Here is a 23,782-nt window from a genome sequence, read left to right on the forward strand (position 1 = left end):
TTCCGATAACGAACAATTTTGATTGGATGAAATAGCCTATTCTTCAAATGAATCATCGCGGTCGTTCAAATGTTTACATCTCACTCAATAATACACGAAGCATTTTGTTGATACTGCTGTTGTTTGATCTTGACCATACCCACACGTTTTCTGTGATATCGGCAACACAGTGACAGTTTACCGATGCTAAGAACTACATATAACAGATATTGCTATAGTGCTGACTCTTATTGTTACTTCTAGGTGCACAACTTTCACATTCGTATGCCTCCGTAATTTTTATCAGGTAAGTTAGTCCGAGCTTCGCCACTGGACATGTCAAAATAGACTTTTTAAACTTCTCAATTTCCACCAGTGGCATTTACTTCAGTTTTACCCGAATTGATACTGAGATGTTCCTGACCATGTGTTGTTATTTACAATGTGTAAAGTAACGTTGCTGTTATGCTACAAGCTAAGTTACCTCGCTGTAGAGCACGTGGAATGGTTTCACTGTGGAAGTCACTATATCACCACGGGTCGCTGGACAGGTCAGGATAAGGTGATGATATAGCAGTCGAATACATGTCCAATAGAATATACTGGCTTAGTGTCCTAGCTAAAAGCCTAGAGCACTAAGGAAACTGGCACTACTTACGTAGAGATTACTGGCTCCGTTAAAAACAGAGGACGTCTAACACACGTGTGGTCCCGTGGCTGACCAGGTGTGAAGAGACGCTTACACGGTTCACAGGGTTGATCTTTATCTGACACGGGCCAGTTAACCGTCACGCACTTCCGGCGGCGTAAACAATAAGGTCCACTCGGCCCGAGACACTACATCAAGTCTGTCCGAAATCCAAGATGGCCGTCATTGCAGCCATCTTGAATTTATTTTATTAACTTCTCCAGTTGGACTTCCTTCCCAATACTGTACTTCTAAAAGTCCTTGTTTGATATTTTTTCAGATTTCTGCAGCAATTATGTTTCGTTCATTTCTTCAAATTGCCAAGTTGGCCAAACCACTGAGCACTCAGCCTTGTCCAAACTGCCTGCAGCGACTGATACCTGCCCCCTTGAACCTTCAGCCAGTCAGGGTAAGAAGATCTGTTTTGAGTAAAACTCAGATAAGTCGAAGTCAACGGGACCTAGCAAAACTTATCTGATGGTTCGACTTATCCGGGTTCGTGTTTATAGAGACTGAATCTGACTTAATGAGATTTTTCACACCGATAGTCATACACATTACAGTATAATATTCTATGAAAACTATACATAAAGTATAAGAATATACATGTATATAATATACTCTCATTATTTCTCTTAAAATCCATCAATATTGTTCTGCAAATAATATAAGCAATAAGAAACAATAGTTCTACAATTTTTTAATACGATAAATAATGGACGCAGGCTGTAAGCCTCTATGTCCATATCAATTGATATTACAATGTTTACAATGTGATATACATCTGGTGTGCAATGAGTTAATTTGTCCTTTTTCATATATATACACAAGTTATTTGTTGGTATTATCCCAGTGATTGTCCAGTGCAATTTCAAACTGTTTAACCTCCTCGGCATCTATAACATGTTGTGGCAAATTGTTCCAAACATCTACTACCCTGAAGCTGAAAAAGTAACAAGAGAAACAATATGAAACAATAAACAGTTTGAAAATTTGATTGACCACACTGATTTTGTATAAAAGGTGAAGGCTGCGACCACTGAAGCATGGTAATACACTAATCACATTATTTATTCCTTCTATTTTTTCAGCGGCCATGTATTTGATTCAACGGTGTTTGAATCATCCGTGTTTATTTGACTAAGATAAAGAAGGGAAAAAATCATGACCAAACGAAACATTCAACTTATCCGATGTAGTCAATTCAAGCATGTTTGACACATGAGAATTTAACTGTAGATTTCAATTGAATAAAATATATGTTCTGTGCAGAGAATTAATGGCTTACATCAAAAACAATAAAATATGTGTATATAAATTGGTGTAGACAGGAAACTTTTCACAAAAATTTCACAAGATTTTACCAATAATATGAGTTGGCAAAAGAATTTGTGAGGTTAAAATTGACAACATTCATGGAATGAAATAATGAATTATTGTAGTAATTAGGTAAAAAACTAATTATTATGTGACTTTTATATTTTGCAGACAACCGTCATAATTGAAAGGGTAAATGAGGTGCCACTGCATAAGGAAACCAAACAGCCACGTCTCAAAACACGACATTATATCTACAAAGCCTCTAACGACCAGAGACACATACGTTTGGTCAAAGCCAGGGTCATCCTTCTAAAGAATGTCAAGTGTAAGTTTCATATGTTAGCTCACCAGGCCTTGGGGAGTATTAGTTAATCAAAAGAGACAGTTGTCCTCCATGGGGAGTATTAATCAAAAGAGAGAGAGAGAGAGAGGGGGGGGGGGGGGGGGGGGCATAATTTACGTCTTATAGAAATTTACTAGTTTAGCCAACCATAGTCAAGAGCTATTCAAATCACTGTTTATCTAGCGCCGATGGTCCGTCTGTCCATCCTGTTATCACCCTTTCTCAGAAAGTGTGGTTTGGATCTGTCTCCAGTGTTATATTTAGATTCACCATAATCACTAAGGGGAAGAAGATGGCCGACAGGCAACCATTATAAATTTTGAAAGTTGGAGTTTGTTATCACAGAAAGTTCATGGATCATTCATGGATCATTCTCAAACCCTTAGGTTCTCCTTATATAATAAGCCTCTAGACATGTATACTCCATTTCAAGACTGATTAGAAAATAAGATCGTCAACTGGTGGCCATTTTGAATTTCATGAATTATAGTTTATTAGGTCATCTGACCCAAAGGGTCAGGATGACCTATAGTCATCGTGCTTCGTCCGTCGTCGTCCGCCGTCCGCCGTGCGCCGTCCGTAAACTTTTTCTTTCAAAACGCTACTCCTCCTTAACGCTTGGGTGGATTACTTCCAAATTTGGTTTGAAGCATCATTGGGGGAGGGCAATCATATTTTATATAAATGAGGCTGGTCTGACCCCTGGGGCCAGAAGGGCGGGGCCCCAAAAAAGGAACTTAGGTGAATATTGCTATAAAATCCTACTCCTCCTTTACCCTTGGATGGATTACAACTAAATTTGGTGTGAAACATCATTGGGGGAGGGCGGTCATATTTTATATAAATGAAGTTGGTGTGACCCCTGGGGCCTGAGGGGCGGGGCCCCAAAAGGGGAACTTTGATGAAATTTTGCTATAAAATCCTACTCCTCCTTAACCCTTTAGTGGATTTCAACCAGATATGTTGTGAAACATAATTTCGGGAGGGCGGTCATATTTTATATAAATGAGGCTGGTGTGACCACTAGGGCCTGAGGGGCGGGGCCCCAAATGGGGAACTTTGATGAAATTTTGCTATAAAATCCTACTCCTCCTTAACCCTTTAGTGGATTTCAACCAGATATGTTGTGAAACATCATTTGGGGAGGGCGGTCATATTTTATATAAATGAGGCTAGTGTGACCCCTGGGGCCTGAGGGGTGGGGCCCCAAATGGGGAACTTTGATGAAATTTTGCTATAAAATCCTACTCCTCCTTAACCCTTTAGTAGATTTCAACCAGATATGTTGTGAAACATCATTGGGGGAGGGTGGTCATATTTTATATAAATGAGGCTGGTGTGAGCCCTGGGGCCAGAGTGACGGGCCCAAAAAAGGGAACTTTGATGAAATTTTGCTATAAAATCCTACTCGTCCTTAACCCTTTGGTGGATTTCAACCAGATATTGTGTGAAACATCATTGGTGGAGGATGGTCATATTTTATATAAATGAGGCTGGTGTGGCCCCTGGGGCCAGAGGGGCGGAGCCCCAAAAGGGGAACTTTGATGAAATTTTGCTATAAAATCCTACTCCTCCTAACACCCATAGTGAATTATTACCAAATTTGGTGTGAAACATCATTGGAGGAGGACAATCATATTTTATATAAATGAGGCTGGTCTGACCCCTGGGGCCAGAAGGGCGGGGCCCCAAAAAAGGAACTTAGGTGAATATTGCTATAAAATCCTACTCCTCCTTTACCCTTGGATGGATTACAACTAAATTTGGTGTGAAACATCATTGGGGGAGGGCGGTCATATTTTATATAAATGAAGTTGGTGTGACCCCTGGGGCCTGAGGGGCGGGGCCCCAAAAGGGGAACTTTGATGAAATTTTGCTATAAAATCCTACTCCTCCTTAACCCTTTAGTGGATTTCAACCAGATATGTTGTGAAACATAATTTCGGGAGGGCGGTCATATTTTATATAAATGAGGCTGGTGTGACCACTAGGGCCTGAGGGGCGGGGCCCCAAATGGGGAACTTTGATGAAATTTTGCTATAAAATCCTACTCCTCCTTAACCCTTTAGTGGATTTCAACCAGATATGTTGTGAAACATCATTTGGGGAGGGCGGTCATATTTTATATAAATGAGGCTAGTGTGACCCCTGGGGCCTGAGGGGTGGGGCCCCAAATGGGGAACTTTGATGAAATTTTGCTATAAAATCCTACTCCTCCTTAACCCTTTAGTAGATTTCAACCAGATATGTTGTGAAACATCATTGGGGGAGGGTGGTCATATTTTATATAAATGAGGCTGGTGTGAGCCCTGGGGCCAGAGTGACGGGCCCAAAAAAGGGAACTTTGATGAAATTTTGCTATAAAATCCTACTCGTCCTTAACCCTTTGGTGGATTTCAACCAGATATTGTGTGAAACATCATTGGTGGAGGATGGTCATATTTTATATAAATGAGGCTGGTGTGGCCCCTGGGGCCAGAGGGGCGGAGCCCCAAAAGGGGAACTTTGATGAAATTTTGCTATAAAATCCTACTCCTCCTAACACCCATAGTGAATTATTACCAAATTTGGTGTGAAACATCATTGGAGGAGGACAATCATATTTTATATAAATGAGGCTGGTTTGACCCCTAGGGCCAGAGGGGCGGGGCCCCAAAAGGGGAACTTTGGTGAATTTTTGCTATAAATCCTACTTCTCTCTAACCCTTGGGTGGATTAATACGAAATATGGTGTGAAACATCCTTTGGGAAGAATGGTCATATTTTATATAAACGAGGCTAGTGTGACCCCTGGGGCCTGAGGGGCAGGGCCCCAAAAGGGGAACTTTGGTGAATATTTGCTGTTAAATCCTAATCCTCCCTAACCTTTTGGTGGATTACAACCAAATTTGATGTGAAACATAAGGTGACGGCAATCATATTTTTTAATGAGACAGGTTTGACCCCTGGGGAAAAAAAGATGGGGCAAAAGGAGCGCTTAGGTTAAACATTTCTTAAAAATGCAATTCCTCCTTAATGCCTGAATTGATTACAACCATATTTAGTATGAAACATCATTGGGGAAAGGCAATCCTAATTGATATAAATGGGTCTTGTCTGACCCATTGGGACAGAGGGGCATATGCCCCAAAAATGGGAACTTGGCTAAAATTTTGCTTTATGATGCTGCTCTTCCTGGACAAGCTAAATGGATAAAAACCAAATTTGATCTAAAACATAACTGGCTGCGATAAATAATTTATGGTAATAATGCTGGATTGGGGTGTGTGTCCCTGCTGTAAGTGTAAGTGTTTGTCAGATGACCGTTAAGGCCCATGGGCCTCTTGTCTTTATTTGTCAGAGTTATTCATGGATACTTCTAGAATTTCATTTAGATTCTTGTATTAGTTTAAGTTTGTTATAAATATCTCCGAGAGTCTCAATGGCTCTTTCTCAGATTTAATATTTAGGTTCAGCTTGTTCCTTTGGGATTTCTTGTTCAGTCATCGTATTATGTAAATAAAATTTGAAATCAACAAAATTGAGAAAGCACAGGAGGATGTTTCCAATATTCAAGCCCTGAGCCCCGTTCAATTTGCACTCTTCTAAGAAGAGAAGCCTTCTAAGAAGATCGTATTCCGTTATATGTAAATCGAGTAAACCGGGAGAATAAAACAAAAAATAAGCAAGTTTTTAAGTTTTCTCAAACACTATGACACAAACATGTGCATGTATGTGCCATAAATTCTTCTCTAGTGAAACTCATCACTCGCACACTTAAAACATGGTCGCCGCCATCTTGGAAGATAAATCTTCCAGCTTTGAGACGGAAGAGTAGAAGATCTTCCAGAAGCAGAAGAGCTTCAAATCGAGTGACCGGAAGATATATTCTAGAATGAGAAGAGTGCAAATCGAGTGGGGCTCTGGCCATGTTGGATCTACTTCTTCCACAGTAGATTCCATATAACAGTGTTGCACTACTTTTCTCCCCACAGATGTCGGAAGACCTGGAGATGTACTTAGCATACCCCAAACCATGTTTTACCGCAAATTGTATCCGACGGGACATGCAGTCTTTGCAACTGAAGCCAACTTGGAACTCTATGATTACATGATTAAGGTAAGAAATTTTAATTATTTTGTTAAAGTGTGTGTGTTTGTTTTATAACATTAACAATACATTTTAAGTTGACCTGGTCGGAAGGACTGGCGAGTTTATAACAGTAACAATACATTTTAAGTTGACCTGGTCGGAAGGACTGGCGAGTTTATAACAAGTGTCATTCAACTTTTCTTATTAATTGCTACAAGTCATGAACAACTGAGCAGATTTTAATCAAATTTAGTCTGAAGCATGAGGGAAGAGGATTCGTATAAATAGTGTGTTTGGGCCCAATACGATATTGGTTCTCCTTCATTGATAGGTTTTAAGGGAAATAGCCCAAAAGGGAAATTACAGCAAATTTGTTAAAGTTTGGTAACGCAAGATTATTTCATACTTAAAGAATTTACAGTCAGCAGGTGATGTCGATGACAATGTCACTATGAGAAATCTTTTGGCAGTTTTTGTCCTCCCTGTAATAAAGTCACGATGTGAGATATTATTTTTGTCTCCCCTGTGACAAGGGTGCGATGTGAGGTTATGGTGTTACATTTTTGGAGGCGACGTGGGCATTGTCAACATTACATTTTAAAGTTTTGCTTTTACATTTGTTGCTCAAAAAAGTATAAGTTCAACTTTAACGAGACTTGGTACATGTAATAATTAAATCACATACTCAACACACTCCTCATTTACAGATTATCATCCAGAATGTGTGGTCAATTGAATCTGGAAATTAGGGATGCTGAGAATCGGGACTTTTGTGTTGAGCTCAGTTTGTCAGAAAATGTCAATGTTATTTCAACCAAACCTGGATAATAGTGTATTGTATTATGATAATTTCAACACACTTTACACAGATTGCATGAATTTTTATGTTTGTCACGGATCTCCTGTTGTACAGAGTGTTATTTTTCTCTTTTCAGAAACGAGAAATAAAAGCTCAGAAAACAAAGGAAAAGGCCAGAGAAATCGTCCGAGCAGAGCAGGTATGAATACATTTATCTGCCTATTGCTTTCATTCGCTGAGCTATTAAGAATTTTCTCCAATAACTTAATTAAATTTCTCAGATTTGATATGAATGTCCGGCTTGTTTTCGAATGATTAAGATGAAGAAGAGGAAATATTAGTCTTATGGATATTCAATCAAGGTCATTCCATGGTGGGGGCCAAGATCCCTCGGGGATCTCTTGTTGTGTTTCCCTGGTATATTATCCGGGGCCAACATTGTTGTTAATGTCCAAAATATGCATACTACAATAGTTCTATAGGTTTTTAATGTCAGATGATGTTTTCCTTTAATCGACACAAAAACCAAAAGGTCTAGAATCATGATATTTGACTGGTAGGTTCCTGGAATGGAGTCCCACAAAGAGAAATAAAAAAGAAATAACCTTGGAACAATATTCAAGGTCACAGATATAAAACTTATGAAGACATTCATTCTTATTCTGAGTAACTAAAAGGCAGAGAATCATCAAAGAATACCAGATACCATACAGGCCAATTGGGCTTCTTTTACATAAGTGAAGACACTGTTAGTCTAGAATAACCTCTGCAATGTGTTTGTTTTAGCTTGCCAACGAACTAATGGGGATGCGATTGCCTATCGCCCTGAGTAAGACTTCCGACTGTCCAGTGACTCCCTCGCATGTGTTGGTTGCTCTCTGGAAAGCGGTAAGAATCAAATATGTGTCGTCAAATGTCTGGAATGTATTGTCAAACTTAAGTTGAAATTAAAAGGAATATTCAGGAAGACAAAACTTGCAAAAGAAATGGTCTTGGGTTTAGAACTAATTAGTATATATAATTGCTAGGCCTCTCAAAAGTAGTGTCTCTTTCTTATGAAGACAATAGTTTCCCTCAGACAAGAATCACCTTCACCACTAACAGTTACATTTGCTCTGCATCCTCACCTTGCAATGCATTGTTATAATAGTGGTTGTGACACTTGTTATACCCCCGCAACGAAGTTAGGGGGTTATACTGGAATCAGGTTGTCTGTCCGTCCCTCCGTCCGTCTGTCTGTAGACGCATTTTGTCTGGACAACTCCTCCTAAACCGTTGGGCCAATTCCAAAGAAACTTAACACAAATATTAATGATCATGTGTAGATGTGCATGCCACTTTATTTTTCTCAAAATTATGGTTGCTATGGCAACTGGTCACTATAAACAGGTTTTCCGTTAAGAACCATAACTTTAAGTTTGTCCGGACAACTACTCCTAAACTAAATGACCAATTTCAAGAAACTTCACACAAATATAGAGGACCATGTGTAGATATGCATGCCACTTTATTTTTCTCAAAATTATGGTTGCTATGGCAACTGGTCACTATAAACAGGTTTTCCGTTAAGAACCATAACTTTAAGTTTGTCCGGACAACTACTCCTAAACTAAATGGCCAATTTCAAGAAACTTCACACAAATATAGAGGACCATGTGTAGATGTGCATGCCACTCTCTTTTTTTTCAAAATTATGGTTGCTATGGCAACTGGTCACTATAAACAGGTTTTCTGATAAGAACCATTACTTTAAGATTGTCCGGACAACTCCTCCTAAACCGAAGGGCCGATTTCAATGAAACTTCACACAAATATAGAGAACCATGTGTAGATGTGCATGCCACTTTTTTTTTTCAAAGTTATGGTTGCTATGGCAACTGGTCACTATTTTACTGGGTTGTCTTAGTTAGCCTCTAATTAACAGTTCCAATTCACCATTAACTCGTGCAGATTGCGGGGGTATTAGTCAGCCATCCTGGCGACAGTTCTAGTTTGATTAAGTGAAGCCTTTTGTAATGTAATGAGAATACAGCTGAAATGTTGTTTTTTTTTCAAAACCTTGTGACCAGTTATGTGTGACTTTGCTGCCAATATTTGTATCCCTATGTATTAATGTATATTCCTTAGTCTGTATGTTTTTATAGAAACATTTTTACCTCTTGACTTCACCATCTACATGTTCTTTATGTCATGTATGATAGTGACGAGTGTGAGTGTGTATTGAGGTGTGTCTGACGAGTGTGTATTGAGGTGTGTCTGACGAGTGTGAGTGTGTATTGAGGTGTGTCTGACGAGTGTGTATTGAGGTGTGTCTGACGAGTGTGAGTGTGTATTCAGGTGTGTCTGACGAGTGTGTATTCAGGTGTGTCTGAAGAGTGTGTATTCAGGTGTGTCTGACGAGTGTCTATTCAGATGTGTTTTGACAACTGGATTCAGGTGTGTCTGACGAGTGTTAGTGTGTATTCAGGTGTATCTGACGAGTGTGGATTCAGGTGTGTCTGACGAGTGTGTATTCAGGTGTGTCTGACGACTGGATTCATGTGTGTCTGACGAGTGTTAGTGTGTATTCAGGTGTGTCTGACGAGTGTGTATTCAGGTGTGTCTGACGAGTGTGTATTCAGGTGTGTCTGACGAGTGTGTATTCAGGTGTGTCTGACGAGTGTGTATTCAGGTGTGTCTGACGAGTGTGTATTCAGGTGTGTCTGACGAGTGTGTATTCAGGTGTGTCTGACAAGTGTGTATTCTGGTGTGTCTGACGAGGGTGTATTCAGGTGTGTCTGACGAGTGTGAGTGTGTATTCAGGTATGCCTGACGAGTGTATATTCAGGTGTGTCTGACGAGTGTGTATTCAGGTGTGTCTGACGAGGGTGTATTCAGGTGTGTCTGACGAGTGTGAATGTGTATTCAGGTGTGTCTGACGAGTGTGTATTCAGGTGTGTCTGACGAGTGTGTATTCAGGTGTGTCTGACGAGTGTGTATTCAGGTGTGTCTGACGAGTGTGGATTCAGGTGTGTCTGACGAGTGTGTATTCAGGTGTGTCTGATGAGTGTGAGTGTGTACTCATGCAGGTGTGTCTGACGAGTGTGTATTCAGGTGTGTCTGACGAGTGTGTATTCAGGTGTGTCTGACGAGTGTGTATTCAGGTGTGTCTGACAAGTGTGTATTCAGGTGTGTCTGACGAGTGTGAGTGTGTATTCAGGTGTGCCTGACGAGTGTATATTCAGGTGTGTCTGACGAGTGTGTATTCAGGTGTGTCTGACGAGGGTGTATTCAGGTGTGTCTGACGAGTGTGAATGTGTATTCAGGTGTGTCTGACGAGTGTGTATTCAGGTGTGTCTGACGAGTGTGTATTCAGGTGTGTCTGACGAGTGTGGATTCAGGTGTGTCTGACGAGTGTTAGTGTGGATTCAGGTGTGTCTGACGAGTGTGGATTCAGGTGTGTCTGACGAGTGTGGATTCAGGTGTGTCTGACGAGTGTGGATTCAGGTGTGTCTGACGAGTGTGGATTCAGGTGTGTCTGACGAGTGTGGATTCAGGTGTGTCTGAAGAGTGTGGATTCAGGTGTGTCTGACGAGTGTTAGTGTGGATTCAGGTGTGTCTGAAGAGTGTGGATTCAGGTGTGTCTGACGAGTGTGGATTCAGGTGTGTCTGACGAGTGTGGATTCAGTTGTGTCTGACGAGTGTGGATTCAGGTGTGTCTGACGAGTGTGAATGTGTATTCAGGTGTGTCTGACGAGTGTGGATTCAGTTGTGTCTGACGAGTGTGGATTCAGGTGTGTCTGACGAGTGGATTCAGGTGTGTCTGACGAGTGTGGATTCAGGTGTGTCTGACGAGTGTGTATTCGGGTGTGTCTGATGAGTGTGTATTCAGGTGTGTCTGACAAGTGTTAGTGTGTATTCAGGTGTGTCTGACAAGTGTTAGTGTGTATTCAGGTGTGGGTGACAAGTGTTGAGTGTGTATTAAGGTGTGGGTGACGAGTGAGTGTGTATTCAGGTGTGTCTGACGAGTGTGAGTGTGTATTCAGGTGTGTCTGAGGAGTGTGAGTGTGTATTCAGGTGTGGGTGAGGAGTGTGAGTGTGTATTCAGGTGTGTCTGACGAGTGTGAGTGTGTATTCAGGTGTGTCTATGTTCATATGAGGGATGGCGGTTTGGGGCGTGTGGATGGATGTTCAGGTGAGGAAAAGGGTTTGACAGGAGTTTTGGGTTGAGGTACATTGTAGTCGTGACAAGGAGGATAGAGGTTATAATAATGGGCGACTATTTTATCTGTATATATACAGGGAATAGAAGCTAAGGAAAGCTGCATCAAGATACCGGATGATCCAGTTACAGGGGATGACGAGTTACCACTCTCACTCACGGTAAGTTATAGTTGCTTGATAATAATTCACATTTTTAAGCCCAATGTTCTGAAGGAGATGAGATAATTTTGCTCAAGAATGACTAAGTCTCAAAATAATCTATTTCACCAGCATTTTTAGGCCCCACACATTGTAGAGGGTATTTATATATAATTATAAGCCTTTCATCTGTACTATATCTTGTTAGCCTACCTTACCGGTGACCCTACTGCGTTGCACAGCATCCATCTGTCATCCGTCAACTTTTCATAAAATCACTACTAATCATGAACTACTGAACTGATCTTTACCAAAGTTGGTTTGAATCATCCTTGGGTGAAGAGGAACAAATTTGTATAAACCATAGGTCTGGCCCCCAAGGGGCCTGAGGGGCAAGGTCCAAAAGGTGAATACAGCAAATTATTTAAAATCCTTGTGGGAATAAAAAAGATTTGGTCAGTATTTGGTCTGAAGCATCCTTGGGTGAAGGGGGAATCAATTTTGTATACTGTAAAACCTGTGTAATTTACACACTTTTTTTAGGCTAAGATTTGCTGCTGCAGTAAGGAGTGTTTGTAGATTACATTGGTAGAAAGATCGTCCTGGTTTTTAGTCCACCATCACGCAGGTTTCCATTAAATTTATCTTGGCGCGCCTAGGGGTACCAATCTATGTCATCACCAGGTGGCCAGTTTTTACGGCCTCGCCAGTAAGTTGGCCATATTAGTCATCTTTATATAATTAGCGGCCATTGATGTGACAAAGATGGACTTCAAGGAACCCAGACAAACATAGTGAAGCTGCATATCATCTTAATGATTGCACTCACTGCCTGGCCTTTCCAACCAAAACACAAGCCAGGTGATGATGTAGATTGGTACACCTGGTGTCGCTGATGATTCGTTGTAAATGCTAATGACATAAATATGCTGTTGGCCTGATTAAATTACCATTGATGATACCTTATTTACATTAATATAAAATCACATTTTATTTTATTTTCTTGTATCACAGTTCTTGTTCTCGCTATTTCTCCTAAAGTTCTTCATGAATCTTTCTCAAATTTCATACTTAGATTCCTCTTGATCTCTAATTGTGCATATTCTATTTTGAGACTGATCTGAAAACAAGATGGCCAACAAGTGACTATTTTGAATTTTGACAGTTGAAGTTTGTTAACACTATTTCTCGTAAGGTTCTTCATGGATCTTTCTCAAATCTCAACTGTACGTTCCTTTTGGTCCCAAGTTATGCATGTTCCATTTTGAATACTTCATGGATATTTCTTGAATTTCATTTAGATTCCTCATGTATTAGTTGAAGTTTATTAACCCCTATTTCTCAGAGGGTTCTTGATGGATCTTTCTCAGATTTATTTTGTAGGGTTCCTTTTGTTTTCAAATGATTAAAATGAAGAAGAGAAAAGTAAAAAAGATTGTCAGTCTTAAATAGATATGATAATTGGCACTTGATGGTGGGTGCCAAGATCTTATTATGTAATCCAACATGGATTTTCTCCACGCTCGTGTAACTGTTGACTGACAAGCACTCAGTAATTCTTGTGCTGACCAGCCAAACTCTTACACTCAGGTTGAGATATCCCTGTCCATGTATTATTCTAATAGTCTTCTTTATAACTATAAAACCTAATGTGACATCTTGTATTACAGATTAATGGTGAATACACAGCCGAGTTTACAGGAGTAATATACCGCGTGGGCAGAGACAGTGACCATCTAATTCCAAGTCAGCTGGAGGGCTTTCTCAAACATACGTCAAAAATGAAGAAAGGTGCCCAAGTATTGACGGATGAGAGTTCATGAAAATGTTAATGATGATAAGAATCGGACAAAATTTTTGTGATGACAGTTATAATGAAGATGAAATTAATGAGTGCTGAAGTCTGTGTAGTGAAAAACATTAAAACATATAATGGACATGTGTTTACTTCTTATAACATAGGTGGGTACACAGTCTTGGGATGTCCTTGAATTTTGCTGTGGTCTTATTTAAAAAGCCTTGGTCTTAAAAAGCCTTGGTCTTCAAATGCTTTGGTCTTAAAAAGCCTTGGTCTTCAAATGCCTTGGTCTTCATATGTCTTGGTCTTCAAAAGCCTTGGTTCTTCATTTGCCTTTGTCGCTAAATGGACGCTGCATAAAATAACTTTCCATCTCTTGTTCCATCTCTCCAGTGTGGTGTACCTGTTAGGGAATGGTCTTTTCAAGTTGGGGGACTAAGATCATCACAGAAAGCTGGGGTGCACTTCCAAGCTACTGTATTACTGTGGGGATCGCAGCAACATCTTGTAAACATAATTATAAACTTTTTTTTTCTTCTTCATTAACACTAATACATAAAACCATGCCGGAACACCTAGTCCGGAAAATAGTCACAATTAATATTAAAAACAACATATCTGGATCAGTTTGTGGTAAAGAACTGTACAACTGGTATGACATGAGGTTAATTGAACTGCCACTATCCAGTAGAGAGTTAATGTGAAGGTTATGGATTTTAACTCGCAAGTATAGAAACTTGGAATTTTTGATAGTATCACCAGTTGGACAACTCTCAGCACTACTTGTATCAGTATTAGTACTATCATCAGATTCAGCACAGTTTGGTATTCATTATTACTAACACTCTCCGTGTCCGTATCTACACTGTCAGTGCCTGTATGTATTTCCCCCCACCCAGTAGGGGACTTACTACGGTTCCGACGCATTATACCCCGTGTGGGCGACCTGGTCGGTGGGCGCCCGGGCCTGGTTAAACCCAGTGTTTAGTGTATTAGTATGAGTTTGAGAAGGGGGTGGGGTCAAATGTTCGTTAGTGTTTGGAGATCTAGACTGTGAATAAAATTTAGCACAATCATTGGCCATGTGACCAAACTGTTCACATAATTGACACTGAGTATCTGGTGAATTCTGTCCTGTCTGTGCCCACTGACACTGTCATCGCATATGACCTTTGCCTTCACACTGAAAACATGTGGTAATTAGCCCACCCTGCGAACCGCGAATGTTGGCATGCACAAGCGAATCAATTTTCTGGGTCAGTTCTTGTATTTTTAATCCCTGGTTCTGTAACTGCTGATGAAGCTGACTGACGTTCTCCTTCCTAATAGCATTGACTTGTACAGTAGGAGTAAGGGGTACAGGAACATATTCATGCATGTCTTTCCGGTAGCCAAAGGTGTCCCCCATCTTTGCACTTTGAAAAGCTTCTTCGATATTACTGGGACACCCTGCCCGAACAAAAAACTGCAGTTGACTTGGAAGCCCATCTACAAATTTTGTCATCATGTCGAGGGACGATTTGTGTAATCTGTGACCTTTCTTTAGAATCAGACCATAGTAGTCTTCAACACGCATGTCAGGCATTCATTGTAACTGGTTGAATGACTGAGATTCCGCATATAGTGATGCATTTGTGTTGGGCCCAATTTCTACATATGTCTCCTTAAACTTGTCCTTCAATGCACACCATGATGTTCTGTACAGCTCATCAAGACCCTGGTACCATGTATAGGCTGGTCCGGTCAAATATAGTGAAAAGGCACTAACGATACGGCGACTGTCATATATTGAAGTGGTGTCAATACCCTGCACACACATATAGGAAAGAAAGTCACTGAGGAATTTACCAGGATCTTCATTGGGGTAACCATTAAATTTCTGTAGTGGGGGTAGCGATGCAATCCTTGGGGTCAAACTTGAATATCAAGCCACTGATCTGGTGTAAAGTTCATCATCGTGATGATCTGGTAAATGTGTACTTGTAGTGGGGTTTGGATTGCTTTCGAACAAATTTTGATTACTTTTAAACCAGAATGTATATGGTATCCGAAGTAATCCCTTCCAGTTCTATTTTTAGGTCATCTGACCCAAAGGGTCAGGATGACCTATAGTCATCGTGTTTCGTCCGTCGTCGTCCGCCGTGCGCCGTGCGCCGTCCGTAAACTTTTTCTTTCAAAACGCTACTCCTCCTTAACGCTTGGGTGGATTACTTCCAAATTTGGTTTGAAGCATCATTGGGGGAGGGCAATCATATTTTATATAAATGAGGCTGGTCTGACCCCTGGGGCCAGAAGGGCGGGGCGCCAAAAAGGGAACTTAGGTGAATATTGCTATAAAATCCTACTCCTCCTTTACCCTTGGGCGGATTACAACTAAATTTGGTGTGAAACATCATTGGGGGAGGGCGGTCATATTTTATATAAATGAAGTTGGTGTGACCCCTGGGGCCTGAGGGGCGGGGCCCCAAAAGGGGAACTTTGATGAAATTTTGCTATAAAATCCTACTCCTCCTTAACCCTTCGGTGGATTTCAACCAGATATTGTGTGAAACATCATTGGGGGAGGGTGGTCATATTTTATATAAATGAGGCTGGTGTGAGCCCTGGGGCCAGAGTGACGGGCCCAAAAAAGGGAACTTTGATGAAATTTTGCTATAAAATCCTACTCGTCCTTAACCCTTTGGTGGATTTCAACCAGATATTGTGTGAAACATCATTGGGGGAGGGTGGTCATATTTTATATAAATGAGGCTGGTGTGGCCCCTGGGGCCAGAGGGGCGGGCCCCAAAAGGGGAACTTTGATGAAATTTTGCTTTAAAATACTACTCCTCCTAACCCCCATAGTGAATTATTACCAAATTTGGTGTGAAACATCATTGGAGGAGGACAATCATATTTTATATAAATGAGACTGGTTTGACCCCTAGGGCCAGAGGGGCGGGGCCCCAAAAGGTGAACTTTGGTGAATTTTTGCTATAAATCCTACTTCTCTCTAACCCTTGGGTGGATTAATACGAAATATGGTGTAAAACATCCTTTGGGAAGGGTGGTCATATTTTATATAAACGAGGCTAGTGTGACCCCTGGGGCCTGAGGGGCAGGGCCCCAAAAGGGTGGTGAATATTTGCTGTTAAATCCTAATCCTCCCTAACCTTTTGGTGGATTACAACCTAATTTGATGTGAAACATAAGGTGACGGCAATCATATTTTTTAATGAGACAGGTTTGACCCCTGGGGAAAAAAAGATGGGGCAAAAGGAGCGCTTAGGTTAAACATTTCTTAAAAATGCAATTCCTCCTTAATGCCTTAATTGATTACAACCATATTTAGTATGAAACATCATTGGGGAAAGGCAATCCTAATTGATATAAATGAGTCTTTTCTGACCCATTGGGACAGAGGGGCATGCCCCAAAAATGGGAACTTGGCTAAAATTTTGCTTTATGATGCTGCTCTTCCTGGACAAGCTAAATGGATAAAAACCAAATTTGATCCAAAACATAACTGGCTGCGATAAATAATTTATGGTACATTTAATAATGCTGGATTGAGGGGTGTGTCCCTGCTGTAAGTGTAAGTGTTTGTCAGATGACCGTTAAGGCCCATGGGCCTCTTGTTCAATGTTCATGATTAGCTAATAATGTCTTTACCTAAATAATACATAAAGAATAATAGTACATTTTGGAACAATCCATAACATTTTCTGCTAAGCGTTAAATTATCCAAGACCAATCTGTAACATGTTTCCGTTGATTTTGTAAATATTTTAGGGGGGTAAGCATATATTTATATATTTTGGAAGTCCCTTTTCCACATTGCTGTCAAGTCGGTCAATGAAATCTTTTCTATCTTCCTGATTTTCTTCTGTGAATCAGAATTTGACAATGTCACCCGTACAGCAGTTTGTCACCACAGCTATGGAGTAACTCAGTCTGATATTGAGGCTCCCCCTCTGTGATAATGAGGTTACCCCTCGGTCTGATAATGAGGTTACCCATGTCTTGTTAGCTCACCTGGACATTTGCTTCAAATCGCTACTTGGCAAAAAGTTCATATTGGATTTTGACCAAATTTAGTCAGAAACATCCTTGGCGGAAAGGGATAAGATTTTGCATAAATGGTGACTCTGACCCCCAAGGGGGCCGAAGGGGCAGGGCCCAAAAGGGGAAATAGAGGTAATTCCTTTAAATCATTACTAGTCATAAAGTTATGAATGGATTTGAACCAAATTTGGTTTGAAACATCCTTGGGGAAAGCAAAACAGATTTTGCATTAATGATGACTCTGGTCCCCAAGGGGCCAAAGTGGTGGGGTCAAATAGGGGAAATAGAGGTAATTCCTTTAAATCGCTACTAGTAATAAAGTTATGAATGGATTTGAACTTAATTAAGTCAGAAACATCCTTGGGGGAGGGGAAGGGGACAGATTTTGCATAAATGGTGACTCTGATCCCCAAGGGGCCAAAGGGGTGGGGCCCCATAGGGGAAATAAAGGTAATGCCTTTAAATCGCTGCTAGTCATAAAGTTATGAATGCATGTTGTAATTGCCATGGGGCCTGTATCACTCACCAGGTTGGATTTGACAAACTGTCAAAATAATGTTCAATCTGTTTATACGTAGCTTTATTAGCTCACCTGGTCCAAAGGACCAAGGTGAGCTTATATTTATGCCATACTGTTGCGTCCGTCGTCCGTCTGTCCGTCAACAATTGACTTCTTCTTCATAACTACACATTAGAATTTGACCAAATTTTGTCAGAAGCATCCCTATGGGTAGGGGACTCAAAATTGTACAAATGATGGGGCTGACCCCCTGGGGGCCTCTGGGGCGGGGCAAAAAGGGGTCATTTTGCGCTATTGATATAAATGACTTCTTCTCTGAAACCAAGCAATGGCTATCACTCATATTTTTCTGGTAGCATCACTATGGGGTGGGGATTCAAAATTGTACAAATGGTGGGGCTGCCCCCAAGGGGTCTGAGGGGCGGGGCCAAAAGGGGTCAATTTGGCTCTCTTAATAAACGACTTCTCTGAAACCAAGCGATGGATATCGCTCATATTTGCCTGGTAGCATCACTATGGGGTGGGGATTAAAAATTGTACAAATGATGGAGCTGATCCCCCAGGGGGCGGGGCCAAATGTGGTCAATTGGGCTATATTGATATTAGCGACTTCTCCTCTGAAACCAAGCAATGGATATTGCTCATATTTGCCTGGTAGCATCAATATTGGGTGGGCATTCAAAATTGTACAAATGGTGAGGCTGACCCCCCGGGGGGACTGAGGGGCGGGGCCAAGAGGGGTCAATTTGGCTGAATCGATATGAACAACTTCTCTGAAACTAAGCAAGGGATATCGCTCATATTTGCCTGGTAGCATCCTTTTGGGTAGGGATTCAAAATTTTATAAAGGAAGCAACTGACCCCCACTCCCCCCGGGGTGCAGAGGGCGGGGTCAAAAGGGGTCAATTGGTTTAAACAACTTCTTTTCTGAAACTAAGCAATGGATATCACTCACATTTGTGTGGTAGCATCCCTATGGGGTTGTGCCAAAAGTTCATTTTATTTCATGGATTAATGCATTTTTTGACATAAAATCCTCACGTAGCCATATAAAATGCCTTTGATATATTGACATAGCAATACCAGCGACAAAAATACTTAATCATCATTCTGGTTTCATATCTCATGAAATCCAGGTGAGCGATACAGGCCCTCTGGGCCTCTTGTTTGTCAATCTCGTACAATGCAATATTTGGTTATAGTATGGGGATCCCAACTGCTTTAAAGAAATAACAAAGTCCATACTCTTTAAGGATGTGGAAAGTCCTCAGGGATTGTTTTTACAACATGATTGTGTTTTAAGGGTTGGTATAGACCCTTGGGCCTACTTTTAGATCAGAATTGTGTTTATCCCTTAACATCCAGCGATGCTATACATGGTTATGGGATGGAGGGTCACAGCAACCATTAATGCAAAATCTGTTCGGACGACGGACGGACGACTGACGCCGCGCCATGACATAAGCTCACCGGACCTTCGGTCCAGGCGAGCTGAAAACAATCCTTGAGGTCTTGCAGACCCTTAGAGTGTCTAGACTTCATTATTTCTTTAAAGCAGTTGGGATCCCCACACTATAACCATATATAGCATTGTTTGAGATTGACAAATAAAATAAATTGAACATGAACATTATTTTGACATTTGGTCAAATCCAACCAGGTGAGCGATACAGGCCCCATATGCCTCTTGTTTTCTTAACTGAAATGAGCGCACCATTCAATGAAGACACAACTTCTAAATCATAGTCCTGTGTCTGGAAGATGATGCTAAGATGAGCTAATGATGGAATAACATGTATCATACTCATAACTCTCGCATCCATAGGACACTTTAAAGTGTACCCCGAATTATTTTTGTTATTTTGACTGTTATCAATCAGCTTGAGTGTTAGAGGCTATCGAAAACTGCATCTAAAACTGCCTTCTCTCTCCTGAGTACTTCAATGTATGTTGGTGAAAGTTGATATCATGATATGTAACTTCAAGCAAAGCAGCTAAGTTACAATATGGCTGACATAGACCAAAGCATATTTATTTTGATTTATTTTATATATTTAATTTATTTCATATATTTATACATGAATAAACATATTTCAAAAGTATTGTAAACATCGGATGCTGCAGAACATTCAAAATCAACTTATTTTGCAATATATGTGACTAAAATAGCCGGACAGGCTCAATTTAAAACAAGTTGGAAGTCTCAAACTTCTCATTATATGTCAACTTTCGGTAAAACACGTTGCCATCTTGTTTGCTGATGTGCAGTGTTTCTAAACCGGCAGGAATTTACGCCGATCGGGACGAGCCAAAAAATATATAACCATTTTTTTTCGACAGCAATATTTACTTTCATCAATTATGACCGAGAAGTAGCCAGTTTTTATTTTTGTCCAAAATGACACAAATGTTGGCCTTTTGTTGTCCCAAATGACACAAATGTTGGCCTCTTGTTGTCCGAAATGACACAAATGTTGGCCTTTTGGCCTCTTGCATCTGTTGTCCTGTAGTCTGCCTTACCTTGTTCTAGGTGGTCTTAGTAAGTTTGTAAACATTCAGTAAACTTTCATATCCATGTTGCTATTCCTTCCTTAGCCAATCAGGTACTTCTTATAGCAGCTATCATGGCTCCACAACTCCTTCTAGATGATAGTCTGTGATCGGATGATTCCCCAAGTATACTTGTATGATAATTTTTTAAAGCATCAGTGATTATATTTTTCTTAAAGAAAGTTTTGCAAAACATTTCTCCTGCCTCAATCTTTAATCAGTTTTACGTAGCCATCCATTTTGGTTGAATGTTGTGGTCATTTTTCTTCGTAGATAGGCCATCAACAGTATAATTTTGATCACCACCTGCATTAGGCTCTTCTGAACTTTAAGTTGCAATAGCAATATCATTAGGTTATAAATGTTTTCAATATTGGCCTAGTTGTTATGCCTCTATCGGTCGCATTTGCCTTAGACCTCGGGTCAATATGGCAGATCTCAGCGTAATAACTCGGCCAGTATTGAAAACACTAATCAATGCTGATATTATTATAGATGCTACACCTCCGACAGAGTGTAATAAATTGTTATTGTTTTGACAATAAATGACATTTAGTCCATATATATATGCCTATTTAAGACATACAAATAAAAAAAATAATCTTAAAACATCAAAAATTATCGGAATGAAGCCAGGAAGCTTCGAACTTTTCAACATTATAATTTCTACAATCACTACATATCACAAAAGAAATCCTAACCGTTGATAAAGATGACAACACTGTCAACAGACCCAACGTTACACTACGTACGTGTGTACGTTACACACTTGCCTCTCCAACAAAAAACCCAACTGTGTCATTACCGCATGAGTTCCGATTCCATTGTCGTTTATAATTCCACCGGTCTGTGCAGTCTCCGATTGAAATCCTTCTCTTTCTTCGCTCTCTTTCATAATCTAGTTTATGCTTCCTTCTTTCTGGAGATGTTAGGCTAACACATGTTGCCTTCCTCCCTTCGCCATGTGGTTCCTACTCGTTTGTGTTTTCTGTTTTAGGCGCTTGCGCAATCAGTATTTCATTCAATATGGAGGCGGAGCGAAATGGAATTTCTTCCAGACGCAAATAATTATCTTAATTTTTTTAATTTTAAAGATAAATAAGATGAAACTTTCCGAGGGTGGTAATAATGTCAAGTGTGTAACTTTTATTCCTGAAGAAAAATACATACGAGTCTATTCATGTTTTTAATTGGTAAAAAATACTATCTGTCAAAGGTGTAGCACCTTTAATTAATTTACAAATTTATAAATAAATTGCTCAAAAAAAATTATAATATACATAATATATTGATGTCACGTTTGTTCGTGTCGTTTTGAGGTTTGATGACAGTCAATTACCTAGCTGGTACACAAATCGGGAGTTCCAGATTTATTTACTTTGGGTAGATTTTCCATTGTAGTCTGTTTACAATAGAAACAACACAAATTTTGTTGTATTGTGAAAATGTACTGAGATGTTACCTATCAACTGTATGTGTCTGACATTGGATAAATGGACTCATCGTTTCAGAGTGTATGTGCACATTCATTTTTGTGACAATACATTGAAATGCAAGTTAATTTATATTCTGACTTTGTAATGTGAAAAACTCTGTATTTTGTAAATATTTTTGATGTCATACGAATTTGTTTATTTCTTTGGTTCTGGCAGCTGTCAAGCACCTGGCACGACAAAAGTTATAAGAGTTGAGGAAAGCTTAATTTTTTTCAAAACCTGACATATCTGAATTTTTGTTTCCAAAAATAAAGCATTATATATTGTGTTTCCTTTCATCCACCATCATGGTTTTTCAGTCTTCAAATTCTAAACCAGTCACATGACTCAATATAGTCCTGTCACTTTACTCAAAATATAGTCCAAATCGGGACATAATTGCAACAGAATATATTTCTTTGGTTTTTGGAATGGTGGATACCTACATTATAACGGGATGTCTGTTAGGCCTTATAGAAAATCAAGACTAAGAGAAAACCACTTTTTAACCTTCTTTGAAGATGCTATGAAAATTACCAGCAAATTAAGCCCAACTAAAATACAGCACATATTTGCCAAAAGTTTTCAGCTGGGTTTGTTGGATTGAACTATCAATAAGGTTTGAAAAAAAAACAAGAGGCCCAGAGGGCCTGTATCGCTCACCTGGATTTCATGAGATATGGAACAAGAATGATGATTAAGTATATTTGTCACTGGTATTGCTATGAAAATATATCATAGGCATTTTATATGGGTATGTGAGTTTTTTATGCCAAAAAATGCATTAATCCATGAAATGAAATTGACTTTTGGCGCAACCCCATGCTACCACACAAATGTGAGTGATATCCATTGTTAAGTTTCAGAAAAGAAGTTGTTTAAACCAATTGACCCCTTTTGACCCCGCCCTCTGCACCCCGGGGGGGTCAATTCCTTCCTTTATAAAATTTTGAATCCTTACCCAAAAAGATGCTACAAGTAAAATATGAGCTGTTTCAGAGAAGAAATTGTTCATATCCATTTAGCCAAATTGACCCTTTTGCCCCCCCTCTCAGCTCCCTGGTGGGGTCAACCCTAAAATTTGTACAATTTTGAATCCCCTTCCCATGACCATGCTACCATATAAATATGAGCAATATCCATTGCTTAGTTTCAGAGAAGAATTTGTGTATATCAATTTAACCAAAATGACCCCTTTTGGCCCCGCCTCTCAGCCCCAGGGGAGGTCGGCCCCGACTATTTGTACAATTTTGAATCCCGACCCAATAGTGATGCTACCAGGCAAATATGAGCGATATATACATGGCATGCTCGGTTTCAGAGGAGAAGTCGTTTATATCAATATAGCCCAATTGACCACATTTGGCCCCGCCCCTCAGGCCCCTGGGGGGTCAGCCCCTTCATTTGTACAATTTTGGAACCAGGTGCGCTAAAAATTCTTGGTCCTTCGAACCAGGTGAGCTAAAAATTCTAAGTTTATGATAATGGCTTTTTGGTAAATTGAAATGTAGAAAATAGCATTAAATATTCTCAAAAGCAAAACAAGTATGGGACATATTTTACTGCTAAAATTTTGAACAAAATAAAGTTTTATCTGATTAACAAAGTGACAGAAATGACACTGATGTAGCAAACCTTGTTCAACTCATCACTTGGTTACTATGCATGCCAAACATGGCTACCTTTACATCATAACCAGTCACCATGGCATGATGAATTTTTTTTTTTTTAAATAAAAATAGAGAAATCAATCAAACATTCACATAAGAAGTTATTTCATTTTTAGGGGTAAGTGATTAAATATTTAGGCCAAAATAAAGTATGTGTGAATGGCACAGCATGGGGTGTGATTT

General features: G+C 39.9%; 1 protein-coding gene across 1 annotated transcript; it reads left to right on the forward strand.

Annotated features, from left to right (window-relative positions):
• The first annotated feature begins 121 nt into the window (after positions 1-121).
• On the forward strand, positions 122-13,485 carry LOC117315390 (39S ribosomal protein L9, mitochondrial-like). Its single transcript, XM_033869554.1, has 8 exons — positions 122-286; positions 948-1,076; positions 2,156-2,312; positions 6,305-6,429; positions 7,338-7,400; positions 7,988-8,089; positions 11,483-11,563; positions 13,213-13,485. Exons 2-8 carry the CDS (start codon positions 963-965, stop codon positions 13,363-13,365), a joined length of 795 nt encoding a protein of 264 aa, XP_033725445.1. The 5' UTR covers positions 122-286; positions 948-962; the 3' UTR covers positions 13,366-13,485.
• Positions 13,486-23,782: the final 10,297 nt, after the last annotated feature.

Source organism: Pecten maximus, chromosome 17, assembly GCF_902652985.1.
Source record: "Pecten maximus chromosome 17, xPecMax1.1, whole genome shotgun sequence".
Taxonomy (NCBI): domain Eukaryota; kingdom Metazoa; phylum Mollusca; class Bivalvia; order Pectinida; family Pectinidae; genus Pecten; species Pecten maximus.

Bases quoted from the DNA above. Each gene is read 5' to 3' on its own strand.
- LOC117315390 (XM_033869554.1), top strand. From the start codon at position 963: ATGTTTCGTTCATTTCTTCAAATTGCCAAGTTGGCCAAACCACTGAGC. The intron at 2,313-6,304 runs GTAAGTTTCATA...TTCTCCCCACAG, and splicing joins CCTTCTAAAGAATGTCAAGT to ATGTCGGAAGACCTGGAGAT. The intron at 6,430-7,337 runs GTAAGAAATTTT...TTCTCTTTTCAG, and splicing joins TCTATGATTACATGATTAAG to AAACGAGAAATAAAAGCTCA.